Source organism: Sus scrofa, chromosome 14, assembly GCF_054392235.1.
Source record: "Sus scrofa isolate SSC_HxYL_T2T_F1_AM1 chromosome 14, Sscrofa_HxYL_maternal_Yorkshire_Landrace_v2.0, whole genome shotgun sequence".
Classification (NCBI taxonomy): Eukaryota; Metazoa; Chordata; class Mammalia; order Artiodactyla; family Suidae; genus Sus; species Sus scrofa.
Window position 1 is genome coordinate 147215099 of NC_139396.1, and position 23526 is coordinate 147238624.

At 40.3% G+C, this 23526-nt stretch overlaps 1 protein-coding gene across 16 annotated transcripts in view; it reads left to right on the top strand.

Annotated features, from left to right (window-relative positions):
• Positions 1-23526, top strand: part of TDRD1 (tudor domain containing 1) — a 48679-nt gene that overhangs the window by 9104 nt on the left and 16049 nt on the right. For all 16 annotated transcript variants that reach the window (XM_084994382.1, XM_084994376.1, XM_084994377.1 and 13 more), the window contains exons 3-16: positions 2199-2257; positions 6221-6365; positions 8120-8225; positions 8683-8746; positions 9789-9893; positions 10414-10596; positions 11104-11247; positions 11805-11976; positions 13674-13760; positions 16379-16546; positions 16662-16769; positions 17774-17944; positions 20104-20349; positions 21083-21220. In XM_084994382.1, the coding sequence (XP_084850508.1) occupies positions 2199-2257; positions 6221-6365; positions 8120-8225; positions 8683-8746; positions 9789-9893; positions 10414-10596; positions 11104-11247; positions 11805-11976; positions 13674-13760; positions 16379-16546; positions 16662-16769; positions 17774-17944; positions 20104-20349; positions 21083-21220 (1896 nt within the window). The remainder of the gene's footprint in view (positions 1-2198; positions 2258-6220; positions 6366-8119; positions 8226-8682; positions 8747-9788; positions 9894-10413; positions 10597-11103; positions 11248-11804; positions 11977-13673; positions 13761-16378; positions 16547-16661; positions 16770-17773; positions 17945-20103; positions 20350-21082; positions 21221-23526) is intronic.

Sequence of the window (23526 nt, forward strand, 5' to 3'; positions counted from 1 at the left end):
GTTTGATCTCTGGCCTTGCTCAGTGGGTTAAGGATCTGACATTGCTGTGGCTGTGGGTGGTGTAAGCCAGTGGCTACGGCTCAGATCCAACCCCTAGCCTGGGAACTTCCATATGTCGCAGGTGCATCACTTAAAAAAAAAAAAAAAAAAAAAAAAAATCAGAGTTCCCGTTGTGGCGCAGTGGTTAACGAATCCGACTAGGAACCATGAGGTTGCGGGTTCGGTCCCTGCCCTTGCTCAGTGGGTTAACGATCCGGCATTGCTGTGAGCTGTGGTGTAGGTCGCAGACGCGGCTCGGATCCCTCGTTGCTGTGGCCCTGGTGTAGGCTGGTAGGTACAGCTCCGATTAGACCCCTAGCCTAGGAACCTCCATATGCCGCAGGAGCGGCCCAAGAAATGGCAAAAAGACAAAAAAAAAAAAAAAAAAAGCCCCAAAAAAACCAACAACAACAAAAAAATCAAAAGAATGTCCTTGATAAAACAGTGCAAATTATTAATAAATCTTGACCCTTGTGTACAGGTATTTTTAGTATTTTGTGTAACAGAATGGGAATTACTCCTAACTTGCTGTGCACTGATGTATGAAAAGCATGTGTGTGATTGTTGTGAGTCGGAAACCTTTTTTATTGGAACATCATTTTTTTACTTGAAAAGAATGGCAAACCCTGGTTATTCAGACTTAGATATCTGGCAGTCGGTTTCTCAAAGATGAACAAAGTGAGCCTGTCACTTCAAATAAAACAGCTGACAGTATTTTGTTGGTAGTGATACAATGCAAGTTTTCAAGCAAAAAAGAATTTCAGGAGATTGACAGCTTCCCAGTACTTAAAGGTTTTTCTGGTGAGATGCATGGTGATATTAACACACCAGATTTTTTTTTTATATCATCTGATGAAACATGTCAAGATTTAGAAGATCTCCATAACTCAGGAGTTTCTCAATCTTTTCCAAAAGACCAATGCATGATGTTTTATAGTCATGCATGGGTAAAAATCCATTCAAAGTGCGAGATAAATCAATGGGTTCTGGTGTAACAGTGTGAAAACTTTTTTGATATGGTTTTAGATTCCACATTGCAACTAACCTTTACACCACCACTTGAGTTTTGGTGTGAATTAAAGAAAAATATCCACAATTATCTGAGAAGACCATTAAATAAAACACCTATTTGCAACCACATATGTATGTGGGGCCAGATTTACTTCAGATACTTCTGTTAAGCAAAATATTGTAACAGATTGGATGTCAAAGTAGATAAGAGAATCCAACTATCATCGCTAAGCCGCACATTAACACGATGTGCAAACATGTAAAGCAGAGCCACTCTTCACAAATTTTTTTTCTTTTGCTTTGGAAAATGTAGGGTTTTATTTATTTATTTATTTATTTTTAAGCAATGTCATCATGTAATGCATTTATTATTTTTAAATGCTTTTTTTTTTTTGTCTTTTTTTAGGGCATGGCATATGGAGGTTCCCAGGCTAGAGGTTGAATCAGAGCGTAGCTAAGCCTCTGCCACAGCAACGCCAGATCCAAGCCACATCTGTGACCTACAACCACAGCTCACAGCAACGCCGGATCCTTGACCCACTGAGCAAGGCCAGAGATTGAACCTGCATCCCCATGGTTACTAGTCAGGTGCATTTCTGCTGAGCCATTGTGGGAACTCCTATTTTTAAATGCTTTTAAATATTTGGTTTTAATTTCTGATAGTATTAGACATTTTTAATGCTTAGTTTTTTTCTTTTTTTCTTTTTTTTTTTGCCACCCCTGTGGCATGCAGAAGTCTTCAGGCCAGGGATCAAATCCATATCACAGAAGTGATAGTGCCAGATCCTTAACTGTTAAGCCACCAGGGAACTCCTGTAATACTTAGTTTTAATTTCTAATAATGCCAATTTCTAATGATACAAGCCATTGTAAACAAAACCTCCTCGGTAATTTCTAAGGGTGTAGTTGAGTCTGGAGTTGAGAAAGCCCAATACTTTGTGAATGGAAAAGAGTTCACAGTGAGGGGGTATAGTAGTCAAGGAAATTTTGGACCAACCTTTATTTTTCTTTAGGAAAAGTAGGATGTTGCTTATTTATAGTGTAGTGTTAAGGCTATGATGGTATAGCTTTATCACTTGAATAGTATGTGTACATTTTCAGAAATGAAGTTATATTTGACTCATTAGACATATGTGTTACATTCCTAGGTAATCCTGTGTCACCATTAAATATTGGAAATAATTCACCACCCAAAGAAATAAATAGTGTAAGTTACTTTTTTTTTCTATTTTTTGTTTTTGCATAAAATATTCTAAACATTTTTGTGTTGTATTAATAAAAGAAAACTCAATTTGTAGGTACTATTCAAGGTCAGATTGCCTTATCTTTAGCCTAGTACCTTTAAAAAAAGATTCAGCCTTTTTTTTTTTAATTTTTTAATTTTTTTAATTTTTTTCCCACTGTACAGCAAGGGGGTCAGGTTATCCTTACATGTATACATTACAATTACATTTTTCCCCCAGCCTTTCTTCTGTTGCAACATGAGTATCTAGGCAAAGTTCTCAATGCTACTCAGCAGGATCTCCTTGTAAATCTATTCTAGGTTGTGTCTGATAAGCCCAAGCTCCCGATCCCTCCCACTCCCTCCCCCTCCCATCAGGCAGCCACAAGTCTCTTCTCCAAGTCCATGATTTTCTTTTCTGAGGAGATGTTCATTTGTGCTGGATATTAAATTCCAGTTATAAGTGATATCATATGGTATTTGTCTTTGTCTTTCTGGCTCATTTCACTCAGGATGAGATTCTCTAGCTCCATCCATGTTGCTGCAAATGGCATTATGTCATTCTTTTTTTATGGCTGAGTAGTATTCCCTTGTGTATATATACCACAGCTTCCTAATCCAGTCATCTGTCGATGGACATTTGGGTTGTTTCCATGTCCTGGCTATTGTGAATAGTGCTGCAATGAACATGCGGGTGCACGTGTCTCTTTTAAGTAGAGTTTTGTCCGGATAGATGCCCAAGAGCGGGATTGCGGGGTCATATGGAAGTTCTATGTATAGATTTCTCAGGTATCTCCAAACTGTTCTCCATAGTGGCTGTACCAGTTTACATTCCCACCAACAGTGCAGGAGGGTTCCCTTTTCTCCACAGCCCCTCCAGCACTTGTTATTTGTGGATTTATTAATGATGGCCATTCTGACTGGTGTGAGGTGATATCTCATGGTAGTTTTGATTTGCATTTCTCTTATAATCAGCGATGTTGAGCATTTTTTCATGTGTTTGTTGGCCATCTGTATATCTTCTTTGGAGAAATGTCTGTTCAGGCCTTTTGCCCATTTTTCCATTGATTGATTGGTTTTTTTGCTGTTGGGTTGTATAAGTTGTTTATATATTCTAGAGATTAAGCCCTTGTCGGTTGCATCATTTGAAACTATTTTCTCCCATTCTGTAAGTTGTCTTTTTGTTTTCTTTTTGGTTTCCCAGCCTTTTCTTTTAAGGTAAATGGAGATTGACATACAGTTGTAAGAAATAATGGAGATCCTTTGTAGACTTGACCCAGTTTCTCCCTTTGGTAACATGCTGTAAAGCTGTAGTGTCATAATATCACAAGCAGGATATGGACACTGGTACAGTCAAGATACAGAACATTTTCCATCACTTCAGGGATCCCTTCTGCACCTTTTTATGGCCACATCCATTTCCCTCCTGCCTCTGCCCCCTTCTTAACCCTTGGCAACTACTAATCTAATCCATTTTCCAAAATATCATTTCAAGGATGTTACAGCAATAGAATCATACAGTATATAACTTTTGGGATTGGATTTTTTTTTTTCAGTCAGCATAATTCTCTGGAGATTCATCTAGATTGTTGTATATATCAGTAGTTTGATGCTTTTTGTTGCTAACTGGTATTCTGTGGCTTATGTAAACATTCACTTATTGAAATACATCTGGATTGGCCCCAGTTTCTGGCTAGCATAACTAAAACTGCTGTAAACACTCATGTGCAGGGTTTTATATGAACGTGAGCTTTTTGTTTTTGTTTTGCTCTAGGATAAATGCCCAGGAGTGCAATTTCTGGGTCATTTGGTAATTGCATGTTTAGTTTTTTTTTTTTAAAGCTGCAGTGGTGTTTTCCAGAATAGTTTATACCATTTTACAGTCCCATTGAGAATGTATGAGTGACCCAGTTTCTCTGCTTCCAGCATCCTCAACAGCATTTGATGGTGGTAGTATGTTTAGTTTCCCTGTTTTCATAGGTGCATAGTGATACCTCATTGTGGTTTCGTGTTTCTCTAATTGCTAATGATAAACATCTTTTCATGTGGCTATTTGCCATATGTGTATCCTTTTTGGTGAAATGTTCATCATAACTTTTGCCCATTTTCTAACTTGGATTGTTTATTTTTTTAATTTAAAAAAATTTTATTTTTTGTCTCATCTGCAACATGTGGAAGTTCTTGGGCCAGGGATCAAATGGGCTCTATAGCAGTGACCCAAGCTGCTGCAGTGATCCCCAACCCACCACAAGGGGACTCTGGATTGGTTTTGTTTGCTTTTTGTCTTTTTTTTGTCTTCTTTTTTCTTCTTTTATGGCTGCACCTGCAGCATATGAAGTTCCCAGTCTGGGGGTCAAATTGGAGCTGCAGCTGGGGCCTTTGCCCCACCCATGGCAAAACCAGATCTAATCCTTAACCCACTGAGGTCAGGGATTAAACCTGCATCCTCATAGAGGTGACAGGTCCTTAACCCTCTGAGCCACAGTGGGGAACTCCTGGAATTTTATTTTACTTTCTTTTTACTGATAAGTGTCGAAAGTCCTTTTGTAGTCCAGATTCTATCCTTTGTCAGAAATTTGACTACTAAATATATTTTTTTCCTAGTCTCTAACTTTATATATATATATATGTATAATGATTTTTATTTTTTTTCCATTAGAGCTGGTTTACTTTTTTAATTATTATTATTTTTTTAATTTTATTTTATTCTGGCTTGCTTTTTCACTCTCTTAACAGGGTATTTGGCAGAACAAAAATTTTTAATAAAATCCTAATCAATATTTCCATTTATGGATTACACTTTTGGTGTCAAGTCTGAGAACTCTTTGCTACTTTAGATCTAGAAAGTTTGGGGATTCCCCCCCCCCACGAATGTTTTATAGCTCTACATTTAAGTTTGTGGTCCATTTGGAGCTAATCTTAAATTGTGAGACTTAGGTTGAGATTAATTTTTTGGGGCTAGAGATATACAATTGTTCTAGCACCATTTGTTGAAAATGTCTTTCCTCCACTGAATTGCTTTTACGCTTTTGTCAGAAATTAGCTGGGCAATCCTGTGTGGGTCTCTTCTGAAGTCTCTGCTCCTTTCCCTTGATCTCTGGGTCCTTCCCTCCATCAATACCACACAATATTAGAGCTATGATAGTCTTGAAATTGGGTACAGTGATTCCTCCCACCTTCTTTTTCTTTTTTCATAATCATTTTATTTAATCTAGTTTCCTTTCTTTCCAAACTACATTTTAGAATTATCTTGTTTGTATCTACAAAAAAATCTTGCTGGAATTTTGATAGGCATTGCATTAAACCTGTATATCACATTAGGACTGTGGACATCTTTGCTGTGTTGTCTTTGAATTAACACACTCTGTCTCCCAGTTTATTTAGATATATTTCTTTTGCGTTGCAGTTTTCAGCTTACAGGCTGGGAATGTTTCGTTAGATTTATACCTAAGTATTTCCCTTTTTTTTTTGAATGATTGTAAATGTTTGTTATATTTTTTTTATTTCCATGTGTCCTCACCTTCATTGCTAATGTATAAAAATATGGGGTTGTTTTTGTTTTTAGCTGTGCTTGTAACATGCACAAGTTTTTGGGCCAAGGATCAAACCTGACCATAGTCTTTTGAACTTCCTGGACTCACTTATTCTAGGAACTTTTTTGTAGATTTCTTGGAACTTTCTGCAAATAAAAGACAGTTTTTGTTTTGTTTTTTGTTTTTTTTTAAGATATGCTTTTCGTTTCCTTTTCTTTTCTTACCTTATCGCACTGACTAGAACTTATAGCATTGTGTTTTACATAGAAGGCCAGGGTTTTTAGTTGTACTTAATGGAAGGAATAAGAAGTACATCTGCTTTGTCTTCTCAGAAGAACTCCCAAATCTAATACTTAACAAACCAAACAAAACATCATTGCCAAGTTTTAACATTGCTATTTTCTTTTCTTAATAGAAGCCTAGCAATAATGTGCCTCCTGCAAAGTCAAAAAAAGGAGACAAGTTGGTTGAGAATTCCTTGTCCATAAACAACCCAGCGCTCTTCAGCTCCTTGGGACCTCCTCTTAGGTCGACCACTTGCCATCGCTGTGGCCTGTTTGGTAAGCAAGCTGCGCGCAGACGTCTGCCGGATTATCCCTCCGCACGTTTGGAGAGCATTTGCATTATGTAAAACATTAAACGTACACAGCAGAGTGTATGTACCCCATGTGCCCATTTCTTGGCTTCCATAGCCGCCAGCAGCCTACCATTCTTGTCATCATATCTTTCTACTCTTACTGCTTCTTTACTTATTTTTTATACTGTTCTTTGAGATAGAACTTAACATGAATTGGAATGCCCAAACTCATACCCCGTCAAGATAAAGACTATTTCCTTCTTAGAAAGTTCCCTCCATCCTGTCACAGTCACGATACCCCCCCAGAGGTAACCCCTGTTGTGTTTTCACCATAAATTAACTTTGCCAGTTACGGAGTTTCTTGTGAATGAAATCGTACTGTGTGCACTCTTTCTGATGCAGCCTTTTCTGTTTAGAAAATATTTCTGAGTTTAATCCGTGCTGCGCATGTACATGAAGTTTTAGTTTGTTGTTGAGTCAAAAGATAAGTGTATGTTTAACTTTATGAGAAAAAGCCAGGAGCTCCCATTGTGGCACAGCAGAAATGAATCCGACTAGGAACCAGGAGGTTGCGGGTTCGATCCCTGGCCTTGCTCAGTGGGTTAAGGATCTGGCGTTGTCGTGAGCTGTGGTGTAGATCGCAGATGGATCTGGTGTTGCTGTGGCTCTGGTGTAGGCCAGCAGCAACAAGCTCTGATTAGACCCCCAGCCTGGGAATCTCCATATGCCGAGGGTTGCATCCCGAAAAAGACAAAAAGGCAAAAGAAAAAAAAAAGAAAAAAGAAAAGAAAAAGCCAAACCATTTTAAGTAGCTGTCCCATTGTATTCCTATTGGTAATGAGTTCTGATTGCTCTACATCTTCAACATTTGGTGTTTTCAGTCCTTTTAATTTTAGCCCTTCTAGTGAGTGTGTAGTGGCATCTCTCTGTGGTTCTAATTTGCGTTTCCCTCATCATCAGTGGTCTAGAGTAGTTTTCCTGCGCTTCCTGGCTATTTGGATATTAAGCTACTTTTTTCTGTTTCTTTTAGAGTGGAGGCATTAGAGACCAGCCTGGTTTTGTTGTTTCTTTTCTTTTCTTTCTTTTCTTTTTTTTTTTTTTTAAGATGACTTGTTTTCTTCTGCCTGTATACTTATAGGATTTATCTGTTATTTATTTTTTAATGGTCACAGCATGGCCTGTGGAAGTTCTCAGGCCAGAGTTTGAATCCGAGCCACAGCTGTAAATGCAGCTGTAGCAGTGCTGGATCCTTAACCCACTGCATCACAGGAGGAACTGCTGATAGGATTTTTTTAAAAAACTTTATTTCAGAAACATCCTGGGTTTTTATAAGTGTGATTTTCTTCACTGGCTTTTGTGTTGTACTTTGTCAGTGGCACACAGTGAGCTGTGCCAGGGTCTGCTTGCACACACATCTGTTTTCACCACCGTAGATTTTCTGTCTCCCTTGATATAACATGTGCTCCAGGCTGTGCATGAGGGAAGTCAGTTGTGTTTCCAGTCTGTCCTTCCTCTTGTTTTCATTTCGTTTTGGCACTCCTCCTTTTCTCTGCATTTTGAGAGAGCTTTAAAAATGTAATCTTAATACCTAATCATAAAAAGCATAATCCTCTTCAAATAATCTCCTTGATATGATTAATAGAATGGCATTTAATATGTCTTGGTTTTGAAAGTGTCTTACTTTGGCAACAAATGTTTGGAATAAAACACTGGTGATATCCTGGCTGTGTTCTGTAGGGTCACTGAGATGCTCACAGTGCAAACAGACGTACTACTGCTCCACAGCGTGTCAGAGAAGGGACTGGTCGGCCCACAGCATCGTGTGCAAACCTGTTCAGCAAAAGTAGGTGTGACTTTTTTTTTTAAAATTCATTAGAGAATATTTTAAAAGACTTTTTTTTTTTTTTTTTTGTAGCATAAGGGTCAAATCAGGTAAGCAGGCCGTCACTATGGAAAAGTTGCCAGTTTTTACTTATTTATTGAGGTATAACATAAAGTGAACAGCTCTACAATTTCTGATCCTCAAAACTGTTGTAGGTAATGTAGCGATTCCCTCCACTTTGAGGCTCGGAGGTTGTTGGCTCTCTTCTTCTCATTAGGTGGGTTTCGGAAGCAGCACTTCGGTGCACCGGGGGGCCATTGCATAGCCAGCATGGGGTTGTTTTGCTCGTGTGATTCTTTCTAGAGGAGGCTGTTCTGCTCTTTCTGGATGCTGCTGATTGAGAATTTAACATAATTGTGACCCCCAACTCTTAAATGGTTCTGTGCTATATGTGTTATAATCAGCTGCTTTATTTCAGTTTCCGCAAACTTGAAGATAATAAATCACCTTTTGAAACAAAGAACTTGGAAGTGAAAAATGAGGTATGATGTACTCTTTCTTTGCTTTTAAGTTTTTAATGATTCCCTTTATTTTGAAGTAAGAGGGCTTAAGCTCAGTTAAATGTTTATGACTTATTTCTGCATTTGCCAGTGTTTGTTATTCCTGTTGAAAACATCTGTATACCTTTGATCAGTTTTTTTTTTTTTTTTTTTTTTTTTTTTTTTTTGTCTTTACGCTATTTCTTGGGCTGCTCCCTCGGCATATGGAGGTTCCCAGGCCAGGGGTCGAATCGGAGCTGTAGCCGCCAGCCTATGCCAGAGTCACAGCAACGTGGGATCCGAGCCGTGTCTGCAACCTACACCACAGCTCACAGCAACGCCGGATTGTTAACCCACTGAGCAAGGGCAGGAACCGAACCCGCAACCTCATGGTTCCTAGTCGGATTCGTTAACCACTGCACCACGACAGGAACTCCCCTTTGATCAGTTTGATGACTGTTGGGGTCTAGGAGAATTGTTTATGCCCAGGCTTTTTTCGAAAAAGGACTTGAGGTGAGGATGTGGAGGGACTGGGAGAGTCCTTTCGTTACGGTCCCTGCACACCTGTCCTCTAGCTCTGAGTATTGGGTTCTAATAAGGCCCTGTTATCTCAGGAACATTTTTTTCTATTAATATCTTTCTTCCGTTTAGATAATGATATGGGCTAAATCATTCGTAATCTGAAAAATAGGAGTTGTGTGCAAATCACATTTAGAGATAAATTTGAGCCTTCTCTAGTCGGTCCTATAAAAGAAATCCATTCCTATAAAAATGTTTACAAGTGCAGTCTTAAAACACTACCCCCCCCCTTTAAAAAAAATAAACTCAACGTTGTCATCAACATGGCCTGATTCTTGGGTGATCCCACTGCTTCAGTCCACCTGTGGACGGTAGGTTTTAGTGGCTCGTGAAGATTTACGTTATTTCTCTACACTCTTAGGCAAACTTGAGAGTCAGGCTGTTCTGACCTTGATTCTAGTGAATGGTGGCCATGGTATCATTTAAACATGTGCTTGTAACTCACTTGTATGTTTTTTCAAACCAGAGTGACTATCCTCTTGGAGTTACTAAAGAAATAGCCGTTTGTGCTGGTAAAATAATGTTTTCTGATTTGAGAAGCCTACAACTCAGGAAAACCATGGAAATAAAGGTATTTGTTGTTTAATTTCCATAGACAGAGAGCCAGAGAACTGTATAGATTTTTATTTCCTTGATTCCTGTGTTTAATTTGAGTTTATGAGATAGCTATAAAATATAACTAAATTGGTAAAGATTGCAAAAACTGTCTATAACACTTTTTTATTATGTTTATTTTTTTGTCTTTTGTCTTTCCAATATTTTATTTATTTAATTATTTTTAGGGCCATGCTTGTGGCATATGGAAGTTCCCAGGCTAGGGGTCGAGTAGGAGTTACAGCTGCCAGCCTGTGCCATAGCCACAGCAACCCTGGATCCGAACCGCATCTGTGGCCTACACCACAGCTCATGGCAACGCCGGCTCCTTAACCCACTGAGCGGGGCCAGGGATCGCACCTGCGTTCTTGTGGATACCAGTTGGATTGATTACTCCTGAGCCACGACAGGAACTCCCAGTATCATGTTATAAAGCCTTAAGAAATTCACATTTACTGTGTTCTCAGCAAATTATTACAACTTTTCTGTTTTGAAAGGGTACAGTTACTGAATTCAAACACCCAAGCGACTTTTATGTGCAGTTATATTCTTCAGAAGTTTCAGAATACATGAACCAACTCTCTTCGAGCTTAAAGGAAACATATGCAAATAAGGCGCATGAAGAGGATTATATTCCTGTGAAGGGAGAAGTTTGTGTTGCCAAGTACACTGTGGACCAGGTAACTCCTAATGAAGCGAATTATTTAATAAGATGCTTTAATTCACTTTGGTCTTGTCAACTTGACACCAGAGCTTTTAATAATGCATTAGATGGCTTGAGGTGAGACTCTGGTCACACCCCCGTTTCTCTTCCTCAATCGGAAACCAGATCTGTTTGCTTATTCCCCCGCTTCCTGAGGCCTCTCCAGCTGTCTGTAGGCTCCTTTTTGGGGACAGCCCGATTGCTCGTCCTAGAGCTTGTGTTTATTTGTGTAGCTGAAGCATTAGTGTGTCGCCGAGGGTGCTGGGCTAGAGTAGCCTGAGAAGAGTGGTGCATAGTAAAGCATCTTAAAATAGACAAATTTAGGGATTTCTCAGCCAGATTCTTTGGAAATTAAGTTACCTTGTTAATTGAGTATCTCAGAACAGGACAGTAGCTCTTCCTTTGCATGTTCTATTGATCGGGTGAGAGGTTTGAAACCTAGGATTGTGTGTTGAAGCGGAATGCCACCCTATTTTACTTTCAGACCTGGAACAGAGTACTGATACAAGACCTCGATGTGCTGCAGAAGAAGGCCCAAGTCTTGTATATTGATTATGGAAATGAAGAAAGAATTCCAGTAAACAGGATTCACAAGCTGAGCAGAAACATTGACTTGTTTCCTCCTTGTGTGAGTCCTCTCTTACTTTGTAAATTCAAAAGAGTGTCCCAAAGGAGCTGTTTTAATGTTTTCACAGACAGAGTATTTGCACGGTCTCACGGTTGCCATGGTTAATGTGAAATGGTACCTAGTGGTATATCTTCTACTATGTGGTAAAACACTCGCGGGCTTTATTAGCCTCATTTTTTTAGGCCTTATTTACCTAAGCCCTGCCTCAGGGGAGAAACTTGGCATTTTTAGGGACATCTTATCAATCTCCTCTTTAAAAACAATCATTTCTGAATTACATTATTTAGAAGCCACTTGAATTTATGTGTAATTAAGGGATAATTACTCTCCTTTCATGAATTTCTCAAGTGTCAAATCCCAAAAGGAAAAGCAGGGTGGATAGTGTATCAATAGAGAGAAATAATTATTCCTAAAATTATTTACCTGGTTGCTACTTGACGATTTTTGATACATGTTCAGCATAAAATACATTGTCTTAAAAAAAAAAACTTTAATTAGAAAAAAAGTTGTTTTCAAATACTGATTTTTTTTTTAGTAACTTCTGTAAACTCTTTCAGGCCATAAAGTGCTTCGTGGCCAGTGTTATCCCAGCAGAGGGGAATTGGAGCAGTGATTGTGTCCGAAGTATCAAGTCGCTGTTGCTGGAGCAGTGCTGCTCTGTGAAGATTGTGGACATCTTAGAAGAGGAGGTGGTTACCTTTGCTGTGGATGTGATGCTGACGAGTTCGGGTAAGATCTGAATCTTTTTTTACTTTTGTTTTTAACTTTTAATTTTTTTTTTTAGGGCCACACATGTGGAGCTTCCCAGGCTAGGGGTCCACTTGGAACTGCAGCCACCAGCCTACACCACAGCCACAGCAACGTGGGATCCGAGTGCCGTCTGCAACGTACACCACGGCTCACGGCAACGCCGAATCCCCAACCTCGTGGATACTAGCCGGGTTCTTACTGCTGAGCCACGACGGGAACTCCATAAATCTTTGTTTTTAAATGGAGCACTTCATGTGTTACTTAGTCTCCACCTGTTTCTCAGAGAAGAAATAGGAACCTGAGACTGAGTAAGCCCCGTTCTGGAGTCACTCAGATTGTGGTGGAAACTAGGGCCTTGGCTCTGCTTTTTTTTTTTTTTTTTAAAGAGTTGAGTTTTATTTGGGGTGAAATTAGGACTTAAGCCCAGGAGACAGCATCTCACATCGTCCGGAGAAACTGCTCTTGGCTCTGCTTTTGAAGTCAGCAGTTTGTCAAAGACAAGGCACAAGTCTGTAGGACAGGATGGATTAAAAGGCAAGATCTGGACTTAGTGTGGGGAAGCCGTTATGCTCTCGACTGACCCCGTTCTCTTCTCATTTATTGGAGGAAAGTCAAGAATTTCTCTGTGAATTTGTCCATCCTTATTATCAGTGCTTTTTCTTTGAACAACCTTCCTGGAACTGCATTTTGGTTGAAGTTACTTTAGAAGACCATAAGCACATAGTATTTAAGTTGTGGAAATGGAAACAGTTTGGAATCCTGTTTTTCCGTTACGGCTTTGTATGTATTTGAAAACTGACTTCTCAGAGTGTGCTTAAAATTGCCTCTTAGTTTCCAAGGTATTCTTACTCTTGTACTGTTTGAGACCTATTGTCGGTTGGTGACTTGATAGAAAGTTCAGTTAATCCTGTTGTGAAATTAAGTATAAAATTGTTTTGTTTCTTTGCTATATATGTTCCATGTTATGGCTTGAGCTTTTGTATGCTATTTGAGGGAACTTAAAGTTTATGTAAGGACACTGACTAAGCCTTGTTTTCAGCCATGCTTCATATATGAGATAAAGCAGTCTTGTGTTTTAAATTTATTTCTGGTTGTAAATGATGGTCAGTCTAAGAATGCCAGTGATGCCAGTGATGTGGTAACTAAATCTTTTATATTATTCAAAATTTCTTTTTTCTTCTTCTTTTTTTTTTTGTCTTAGGGCCTCACCCGTGGCACATGGAAGTTCCCAGGCTAGGGGTCAAATCAGAGCTATAGCCATCGGCCCACACCAGAGCCACAGCAACACCAGATCTGAGCCATGTCTGCAACCTACACCACAGCTCTGGGCAACGCTGGATCCCCAACCCACTGAGCAAGGCCAGGGATGAAAACCCTCAACCTCATGGTTCCTGGTCAGATTCGTCAACCACTGAGCCACAATGGGAACTCCTGTTCAGAATTTGTAAGTGAAATATTTTGATATTAATATTTCAAGTGATGATGGGAAATTTGCCTCAGTTTTTAAAGCTGAGTGTTAATAAACTATATTTTGTACATAGAAACTGAGCTAGTAAGAAATATGCCAGTGCTCTAATAGCTATAATTTTTAAATCTTGTTATTATGACCCATTTATTTTGTATTTAAGCTTAAACTTGATATATCAATGGAAATATGTTGTCTTAATCATTTTTAGGAAAACTCTTAGACCATGTGCTCATTGAAATGGGATATGGTTTGAAACCCAAGGGACAAAATTCTAAGAAGCAAAGCGCAGATTCAGGTGCGTATGCAGATGAATACTGAATGGGATACTGATTTCAGTTATTGAAGGATATATTCTCTATTTAATGAAAAGGGAACAGCTATCATACTGTCAGATTTAATGGAAATGATAACCATTTTGTAAACATGATATAAGAAAGTTGATACTTTTAAATTTAGTAATATATTAATTTCTTTTTCTGACTGCACCTGCAGCATCTGGAAGTTCCCAGATTAGGAGTCAAATCGGAGCTGCAGCTGCTGGCCCACGCCACAACCAGGGCAACACCAGATCTGAGCTGCATCTGTGATCTGCTCACGCAGCTCGTGGCAACGTTGGGTCCTTAACCCTCTAAGTGAGGCCAGGGATCGAGACTGCATCCTCATGGACACTGTCAGGTTCTTAACCCACTGAGCCACAATGGGAACTCTCAAGTAGTATGTTTTTTCTAATTTGTCTTCCTTGCTTGTGTTCCTTCCCAGTCTTCTGATTGATCCTGGACTTGATAATTATCAGCTTATAAAATACTAAATATCACGACACTTGGGGTTGAGGGATTTTGACCTCACATTTCCTTAGTTGGCTTTGTTTTCTTCTCCTTCCTTTGTATTCCAGCAGTAATTAGAACTGAAACACTCTGTTCTGGTAGGATGGTATTTCTTCTTAAATGACTTACTTAATTGGGTAGTTTTCCGTCTAAAAAGAAACCGAGAAGTTTTGCTCTCTGCTTTGTATTTTTTCTTTGTGTAGTCTTGTGTGGAGTTTTTTGTAGTCTGCTTTCTCCTTTACTTTGCTCTAATAGCAGTTACAGTAGGCGTAGACACCCTTCATTGTCTCGTGCTCCTTCATTCACAGGTGATGCCAGATTAACGGTGCTGTGATCGGACACATCCTGTCACACAAGCAAACCTGAGTCCTCCTTTAATCTACCGTATCCCTCAGCTCCCATCCCTTACCCTAGTTGGTCGCCAGGCCTTTATTGATTCTTCTCCCTAAATAGTATTTTACAAGTTATATGTTTCTATTTTTTCCTTTTTTTGCTTTTTAGGGCCATACCTGGGCAGCATATGGAGGTTCCCAGGCTAGGGGTCTAATAGATAGGCGCTACAGCTGCTGGCCTACACCACAGCCACAGCAACATCAGATCTGTGCTGTGTCTTTGACCTACACCAGACTTCACAGCAACGCCGGATCCTTAACCCACTGGGTGAGGCCAGGAATCAAACCCGCAACCTCATGGTTCCTAGTCAGATTCCTTTCCACTGTGCCACGATGGGATCGCCTTTTTTTGTTTGTTTTTTGTTTTTGTTTTTTTTGGTCTTTTTGCCTTTTCTAGGGCCGCTCCTGTGGCATATAGAGGTTCCCAGGCTAGGGGTTGAATCGGAGCTACAGCTGCCGGCCTACGCCAGAGCCACAGCAACGAGGGATCCGAGCCGCATCTGCAACCTACGCCACAGCTCACTGCAAAGCCAGATCCTTAACCCACTGAGCAAGGCCATGGATTGAACCTGCAACCTCATGGTTCCTGGTCAGATTCGTTAACCACTGCGCCACGATGGGAACTCCTCCCCTTCTTTTTTTAAAATCTTTTTTTCTCTCCTACCATTTTTCTGGGTCAGAAATCCTTATCATTCGGATAACTGCACAAGTTTGCAATTTATATCTCCTGCTTGTATTCCTGTAGTCCTGCCTATATGAAATCCCTAAAGCTTAAATTTTGGTGGGACAGCACTGTTGAAAAGCCTCCAGTAGTTTTTGCCATCTGGAGGAGAAAACCCAGTACTCACTGGTCGAAGAGTAGTCATGGTTGAGATTGTAAGTGATGGTGGTGTGTTAGGGTGTGAAGTGGGGGAGGTGAACCTGGGCCTGCATTCAATACCAGTGAGAAGCTGTGGTGGGCGAGGTGGAAAGAGAGTGAGGAAAATGTTGCCAGAATAACAGAAAAGTGAATGTTCTGGGAAAGAGTCATCAGTGGTAGCAGCTGCTGCAAAGGGGTCCAGCGGAAGAAACAAAATCCCCCCACAGTAGTGCTTTCCTAGGGCCCTGTGCAGGTGCCTTCATGGAGGGTGTCCTGTGGGCAGTACAGACACATAGAGAACAGATTATAAGACAGTAGCAGAGGGAGTTCTTGTTATGGCGCAACAGAAACGAATCTGGCCAGTATCCATGAGAACGCAGGTTCAATCCCTGACTTGCTCAGTGGGTCAGGGATTTGGCATTGCCATGAGCTCTGGTGTGGGTTGAAGACGTGGCTCTATCCTGCATTGCTGTGGTGTAGGCCAGCAGCTGGAACTCTGATTTGACCCCTAGCCTGGGAAATTCCGTATGCCAAGAGTGCAGCTCTAAAAAGCAAAACCAGCAAACCAAAACAAACAAAAATAAAATGGTAGCAGAAGTGCCGAGTGCAGTGGGGGCCCTGGGAAGGGTCCCTGACTCAGATTTGGACAGAAGCCTTTCATGGTGACACCATCCTGAGCAGGAGATACTCAGGTCATTGAGGAATTTGGGAGTGTGTTTTGGGAAAAAGCCCAGCATGTAATAAGGTCTAGAGGTGTGAAAGAGGGCAGGGAGGCCTGAAAAACTGGAAAATTGGATTAATGAAGTCAAAATGGCTAATTTTTCTGTTTTCTGATAAGGTGATCTTGACGATGTTGGAAAAATGACAGCTGAAAACAAAATTGTGGTAGACAGAAGTGATCTCATCCCCAAAGTGCTGACTTTGAATGTAGGTGATGAGTTTCGTGGCGTGGTCGCCCACATTCAGACTCCAGAGGACTTCTTTTGTCAACAGCTGCAAAGTGGGCGTAAGGAAATCTTGATTTGTGCTATCGGGATAACATACTTCAAGAGACTCAGCACGCAGATAACATTTAGATTCTTTTGCATTTCTTTTGTTGACGCTGTGATCTCTGTCTTCAGATAAGCTTGCTGAACTTCAGGCGTCCCTTAGCCAGTATTGCAGCCAGGTGCCGCCACGCTCGGATTTTTACCCAGCCATTGGTGATATCTGCTGCGCTCAGTTCTCCGGTAAGAAAAGAGAGTGTTATTGAATTTTTTTTTTTTTTTTTTTTACTTACAATTAAATAACAGCAAATGAAACAGAATCTTCAGTTGACATTGAATGTCTGTGTTTGAAATTTGAATATTAAGTGTGCTAATTATGATTTTAAATATCCAGTTAAACTTAAAGTGTTGTAAGGGAATGCCTGTGACTGTTGGGGGTGTGGTGGTAAAGTTGGTTCTTAACTTCTCAGCCTTTTAGGTTTGAAGACTGACACAGGTACTTGCTGATGTCAGTAGGTGGATGTGGAGCCTCCCGGGGTCATGGCTTGGCCAGGGTTCTTTGGAACAGCGAGAGGGCCTGGCGGTGTGGAGTTGTCAGGGCTGACCCTTGTGAGGACAGCTTCAGTTCTCTTCCGAAGAGAGGGCCAGTGGCCTCCCAGAAGGGGAGGTGCAAGTAGGCCTCCAATAAATCGATTGCTTGGTCGGTGGTGGAGTCTGGTTGACTCTCAGTGCCAGGTTCTCTAAAACTGATCAGGACCTCGTGGATTCACTCACGTGACCAGGACATGTTCCTTGTCTTAATGAGTTACTCTCTACTGGGGGACCAAGCAAGGAAATAAATAATGTCAGCACACCACATGCATTGTATAGTGAGGGATGAATAAAGATGACTTTTTGAAGTTCCCTTGTGGCTCAGTGGGTTAAGGATCTGGTGTTGTGACAGCTGTGGTGCAGGGAGCAACTGTGGTGCGGGTTCAGTTCCTGGACAGGGAACTTCCACATGCTGTGGGTGTGTCCTCCCCACCCCACCCCCAGCCAAAAAAAAAAAAAAAAAATAAGTGACATTTTAGGAGCTGAAGGCTTCCGATAAACGAAAGTCGCAATGTTGAATAAGCACATGTTGTTTAGTAAAGCTTGATGTTACATGAAAATAGGATCTACAAATGACCAGCTCACTTGGGGAGGAAAAGTTTCTGTTTATATCTACATTGGAAAATCATTTGATATTGAATCTCTCTTATCTTTAGAGGATGCCCAGTGGTACCGGGCCTCCGTTTTGGCCTATGCGTCTGAGGACTCTGTGTTGGTTGGCTATGTAGACTATGGAAACTTTGAAATCCTTAGTTTGACGAGACTTTGTCCCATAACTCCAAAGCTGTTGGAGTTACCGATGCAAGCTATCAAGTGTGTGCTGGCAGGTATGTAATTTTTATGGTTCCTGTATTCTGAAAACATTGAAACCTAAAGTAGAAGCATTAGAATTGAAGTTAAACTGGTGAGTAGATGAAGGAATTTATTTAGATACACCTTACCTTAGTGCAAAAGCAATCTTTAATAAAACATTTAGCATAGGTGACTGTTTTGCTATCTGTAATAAAATAAAATCGGGAGTTCTCGTCATGGTTCAGTGAAAACTAATCCGACTAGGAACCATGAGGTTGTGGGTTCAATCCCTGGCTTTGCTCAGTGGGTTAAGGATCCAGCATTGCCACGAGCTGTGGTGTAGGTTGCAGATGTGGCTCGGATCTGGCATTGCTGTGGCTCTGGTGTAGGCCGACGGCTATAGTTCTGATTCGCCCTCCTTGCCTGGCAACCTCCATGTGCCGCTGGTGCGGCCCTAAAAAAAAGCTAAATAAATAAATAAACAAAACTGAATGTACCTGTATTTATGGAATAGAGCATTCTTTTTTGTTCTTTTTAGACCCTTCATTATCAATACAGATCAGAGAAACCTGTCAGTTGCGTGAAGTTGGGGGAAACCTGCATTTGAAAACAGTGAGAACATTATCACATCCTTGGAAACGACTGCATATGTAATGCTCTCCACTGGGAGCAGGAGTGTTGTTCCATCTTGGCTTTTACAACTTTCATTCAAATGCACAATAATTTAACTAGTGTATAATTATCAGAAGGACATTTCCAATTTTTTTGCTACTAGCAATGTTCTTTTAACTACATTTGCAGCCTATCCAAGATCATTTCCTTAGAAAGAGGTACAAACTTCTATGTGTAAAAAGAAGCTATAAGGATACATAGTACAGTACAGGGAATGTAGCCAATATTTTATAATATTTTTTTTTTTTCTTTTTAGGGCCTCACCTGCACATAGGGAAGCTCCCGGGCCAGGTGTCACATTGGAGCTGCAGCTGCTGGTCTACCCCACAGCCACAGCAACATGGGATCCGAGCCACACCTTTGACCTATACCAAAGCTCATGGAAACGCTGGATCTTTAACCCACTGACTGAGGCCAGGGATCGAACCCGCATCCTCCTGGATACTAATCAGGTTCTTAACCTGCTGAGCCATCATGAGAACTCCTCTTATAATAAGTTTAAGTGAACTGTAATCTATAAAAATATTGAATCACTGTGTTGTATACCTGAAACTAATGTAATATTGTAAATCAAATGTGCTTCAATAAAAAATGAAAAAATCGTTTCTGTAGGATAGGTTGCAAAACGTCATTATATTGCAGAATACTTAGATGGAAGGGAGGTGTCAGTGGGCAGACTTCTTTTTGTGTCTGTGATAATGTATCACGATTGTTCTCTAGAAAGGGTAGAACTAGTTTAAATAGCTACACAAACATACAGGAGGGAGTCAGTTCCTTCACGTGTTGGTACACCAAATAGATATTTCTGTGTTATTTCATCTCGGCCAATTTTGACAAGCTAAAACGAAATCATTTTAATTTCCCTCATTACCAAGGAGAATTGGACATTTCTTCCTAAGTTTCTTGGCTCTTCTGAATTGTATGACATGACTAGGCCTAGCTTTGGGGTTATCAGTTTGTAAGGGCTCTTTCAGTAAATGCTACAGATGTTTCACACTGGTTTCAAACTGGTGTTTTTTCCTGGATTGTGTTTTACTTTCGTTTATGATTTTCCTAAACAAACTTAAGTGAGATGTAATTTATGTACCGTAAATACCAACTGTTTTGGGGGTATACGTTAGTGATTTTTAGTGGAGTTTCTGGGTTGTACAGCCCTCATCATAATCCAGTCTGGGAACATTCCCATTGCCCCCTGAGCTCCCTTGTGCCCATTCGAGTTAATCCTAGCTTCCCAGGCAAGCGCTAATCTCCTTTCTGTCTTACAGCGTTGCTTCTCTGGACATTTCATACCCATAGATTTATGATGGTTTGTTTACATAGAAGTAGAGAAGCTTTTTACAGACTTTTTTTTTGAAATTGTGTCTTCATTTTCGTGTTTAGTTAATCCTCCTCAGATGAGACTTTGGGGTGCCAGTGTTTGTCATAGATTCCTTCAGTTTAACTTTGCGGAAATTAGGAGCTAAATCTCTAAATGCTTGTGATAAGACATGTTTTCATGTTCTTTTCAAAAATGCTTTGTTAGGAGTAAAGCCATCATTAGGAATTTGGACTCCAGAAGCTATTTGTCTGATGAAAAAAATTGTGCAGAACAAAATGATCACTGTGAGAGTGGCGGACAAATTGGAAAACAGTTCCCTGGTGGAGCTTACAGATAGATCTGTGACGCCCCACATCAGTGTCACCCAAGTGCTCATCGATGCAGGCTTTGCCGAGGGGGACAAGGGGGTCGTGCCAGATAAGCCCAGTGACTTGAAAGAAGCCAGTGGTGGTAAGTAAATTGTACACTAGTAATGTCCATGCTGTAATTTTGATGGCTTTGTGAATATGTGTGTTCTCCTATTTTTCAGGAAAAATGTTGAGTACCTTTTTTCTTTTTTAGGGTTGTATCTGCAGCATATGGAAGTTCCTGGGCTAGGGATCACATCAGAGCTGCAGCTGCAGGTCTACACCATAGCCACAGCAGCATGGGATCCGAGCCTGTGACCTGTGTCACAGCTTGTGGCAGTGCCAGCTCCTTAACCCACTGAGCAAGGCCAGGGATTGAACCTGCATCCTCATGGATACTACTTGGGTTCTTAAACCGCCGAGCCACAACAAGAACTCCAATGACTAGTCCTTACTTTTTTTTCCCCCCATACAATGGCATGTGGAGGTTCCTGGGGCAGGGATTGAACCTGTGCCATAGCAGTGACCTGAGCCACTGTGGCGACAATGCCAGATCCTTAACTCACTGTGCCACAGGAGAACTCCCCTTTTGTCTTTTTAAATCAAACATCACCTAAAGAGTGTGTTTGGATCATTGGCAACTGAAGACCCATCAGCAATGTGAATTTGAAATTTGAAATTCAGTGAGGTGTAGTAATGGTTAATTCTTAAGACTTTCCTGTAAAGTCCCTAAGTCATTGGAAATTCAGTTCTTTGAAAGCAGATTATTCAGCAACACCACATCTCACCACCCACTCTGGCTCTTTGTTTTGCAAAATGTCCATTTATTTTCACAGTTCCCTTGGGTTTAGAAGCAAAAGTCAGTCGATTGGAGTGGACATGGGTTGAACTTGCTGTTGATCAAACAGTAGATGTTGTGGTCTGTATGATATATAGCCCTGGAGAATTTTACTGCCATGTGCTTAAAGAGGATGGTAAGTTGACTCTTAATTTGTTTTCACAAATACATTGGCAAAGATACTAAGTCAAGATGCGTTTGTTTGGTGGAAGTACTCTCTTTCCGTAAAGACCAAGTGCATATTTGTACATCCAAGAAAGCTGTTATTATACTTGGTTGCCTTTTAATCAGTTACAAGCCATTATTTCCGTTTTCAATAGTCTATTTTTAAACTAGTTGAGATTTCACAGAATGTCTCCTAAATTCATTTTTGAAAAATTTTAGTTGTTGATTTTATTGAAGGATAACATACATACAGATAAATGCACAAATAAGAGTGCAACATAAATTATCACAGTCTAAACACTTGTGTAACCAACCTCTGGGTCAAGAAATAAAACATTACCCGTAACCCAGAAGTTTCTTTCACGTCTCCTGCAATTACTTCCGTCTGTTTCTTTCCAAAGTAAATACTATCCTACCTTTTAATAATAGCATAGATTAATTTTTTCCATTTGTGAACTTTATACAAACAGGCATCATGCCATATGTCCTCTTCTGGCCTTGTTGCTTTTTTTCATGTTGTCTGTGCGTTTGGTCCTTCATCTTCACGTGTGGCTGTAGCACATTTTTTGTTGCTGCCATTGTGTGCATGCTGCAATTCTTGTTCCACATTTGGGTTATTTCTAGTTCTGAGCTATAAAATGATGTTGGTATGAACTTGCTTGTACAGGTTAGTGCACATGCTCATGCCTGTCCACTGGACATGGACCTAGGAACGAAATTACTGGCCAAGTCTTAAAAGGGTAGGTGTATTTTCAGCTTTGATCAGTGAATGCCAGAAAGCTTCCAGTGGGAGCATGGCACTTGTCAGTTTGACAGTTGGAGTTGCCCCACATCCTCACAGATAGTCTGTGTTTTCCACCTTTTTCCCTTGAGCCATTCTGCTGAGCCTCATTGATTTTAACTTTTCTGAATGTGGTGTGTTTTCTCTACCAGATGAGGACATTAAACTAGATAACTAAGTTCCCGTGTGGCTCCCAGTTTGTGAGATTTGTTCATCCCTTCATTCAGAATCATCTAGTAGATAGGCTACTACTTCATAAAGGATAAAATTTTAAATAGTGAAGTTCCTTTTTTATTTTTCGTAAGTGATTGTACAAGCATATGGTACCAGATTTTAAAGCTGCGAATGAGTATATAGTGGAAAGTTCCCCAGTTCCTCTTTCAAATTTCTGAACATTCTTCCAGTTCCTTTTCTCAGTATTCTTAATATCTTTTCAAAAGTACTCTATACATATGCTTGTATGAATATATATTCCTTTAATAGAGGCATAAATGATAAACTACTGCAAATAATATTTGCACTTTGTTTTTTTAGATCTCAGATAGCAGTTCACATTCTTTTTCAATACACTTTTAATTTTGGAATAATTTTAGATTTACAGGAGGTTGCCAAGATAGTACAGAGAGTTCCTAGCTTCCTCTGTAGTTATTGTCTTATGCAATTGAGGTATACTTGCTACAACTCAGAGACCAACACGGGTAAATTTCTGTGAGTGCACTTCCAGACTTTATTTGGATTCTGTTAGATGTCCTTTTCCAGTTCTGGTACTGTCCTTTTTCTCTTCCAGGATCCATTCCAGAATACCACATAACTGTTTTGTGTCCCTCTTTTTCATGGTTATGTGGTATTCCACTATGTGGATTATCCTAATTTAATTAATTTAGGTGTGGATGCTAAAGAATTAGTGTTTCCAGGTGTTTATTACTTAATCCTTGTGCTGTCTCCTTGGGACAAATTCCTAAAATTATAATTGCTACCTCAAAGGGTATGCATGCTTGTGCTTGAGAGAGTGCCCTCAGGAGGTTGGCTGAGTGGGTTCCTACCAACAGGGTGTGAAAGTGCCCTTTCCCACATCATTTCCAAGAGTATGTCCTTAGATTTTTTTTTTTTTGACTAATCTGAAAGGTGGCAGTTTTAACTAGATATAATTTAATTTCCATTTCTGTGAAAGGCCCTTTGCCGCCTATTTGAAAGATATTTTTCTTTCATTTCTGTAGTGTTCAGGTCCCTTTACTTGGCTATTTATTTATTTATTTATTATTTTGCTTTTTAGGGCCATACCTGAGGCATAAGGAAGTTCCCAGGCTAGGGGTCGAATCAGAGCTGCAGCTGCCAGCCTGCACCAAAGCCACAGCAGTGCGGGATCCGAGCCGAGTCTGCGACCTACACCACAGCACATGGCAACGCTGGATCCTTAAGCCAGGGATCCAGCCCGCATCCTCATGGATAGTAGTTGGATTCATAACCCGCTAGCAGGAAATCCTACTTTGGCATTT